General features: G+C 43.3%; 1 protein-coding gene across 1 annotated transcript; it reads left to right on the top strand.

Annotated features, from left to right (window-relative positions):
• Nucleotides 1-69: 69 nt before the first annotated feature.
• DI09_488p10 (uncharacterized protein) lies at nucleotides 70-651 on the top strand (the record flags this gene model as incomplete). Its single annotated transcript, XM_013382002.1, has 2 exons — nucleotides 70-87; nucleotides 217-651. 2 exons carry the CDS (start codon nucleotides 70-72, stop codon nucleotides 649-651), a joined length of 453 nt encoding a protein of 150 aa, XP_013237456.1.
• Between the last annotated feature and the right edge of the window lie 38 nt (nucleotides 652-689).

Below are 689 nucleotides of genomic sequence, written 5' to 3'. Positions count from 1 at the left end.
AAAAAATTAATTACAAAAACCAACGAATCACGTAACCCTTTGTGCTAAAAGGTACCCCCCCCCCATACAATGAAAACTGAATCACAAGTGTGCTTCCAAGTTAATTTAAATTTAAATCAACATTTTGGATGAGCGGAAATGGGTCTTCATATTTGGATTTGGACGATATTCTCAGCGAGGAAGAAGTGGGAATCCCCCAATTAACTAATTGCTTAGCTGGTGAAAAGCAGGTTTAACGGAGACATACCCGCATCGCCTACATATGCCAGTGACCAAGAGTCTCCAATGAGCGCCATAATTTCGGAGATCCTACTTAATGGGGTAGAAAAGAGCACCATCCTCGAACTTCCTTGGTGGCTAGCCTCGACGCTCTTGCAAGTGAACTTTGTCGATATTTCACTTCCCCGAGCGTTTAATCAGCGGTCTCGCGAGGCTTTGCAGATGGGCCCCTGGGCCACCAATCTGTGTGAACTCTCTCCATTTTTCTATAGATTTTCCATCAAGCTACTTCCTGTGTATGCAATTCGTTTTCTCAATGATTTAGAGTTGCAGATCCAGTTCCACTGTACCAGTTGGTGGTTCAGGTTGGATCTTGTTTTTGATTTTAGACCTTCTTGCAGCGCTCTAAAGAAATCATCCGGCTGGCTATGAATGGAACTTTCTCATACCAACTTGCCATAATGGAAAAG

The sequence above is a fragment of the Mitosporidium daphniae genome, assembly GCF_000760515.2.
Source record: "Mitosporidium daphniae strain UGP3 chromosome Unknown contig-484, whole genome shotgun sequence".
In the NCBI taxonomy this organism is placed as follows: Eukaryota; Fungi; Microsporidia; genus Mitosporidium; species Mitosporidium daphniae.
The sequence above is the reverse complement of the archived record's forward strand: the minus strand, read 5'-3'. Positions and strand labels throughout refer to the sequence as shown.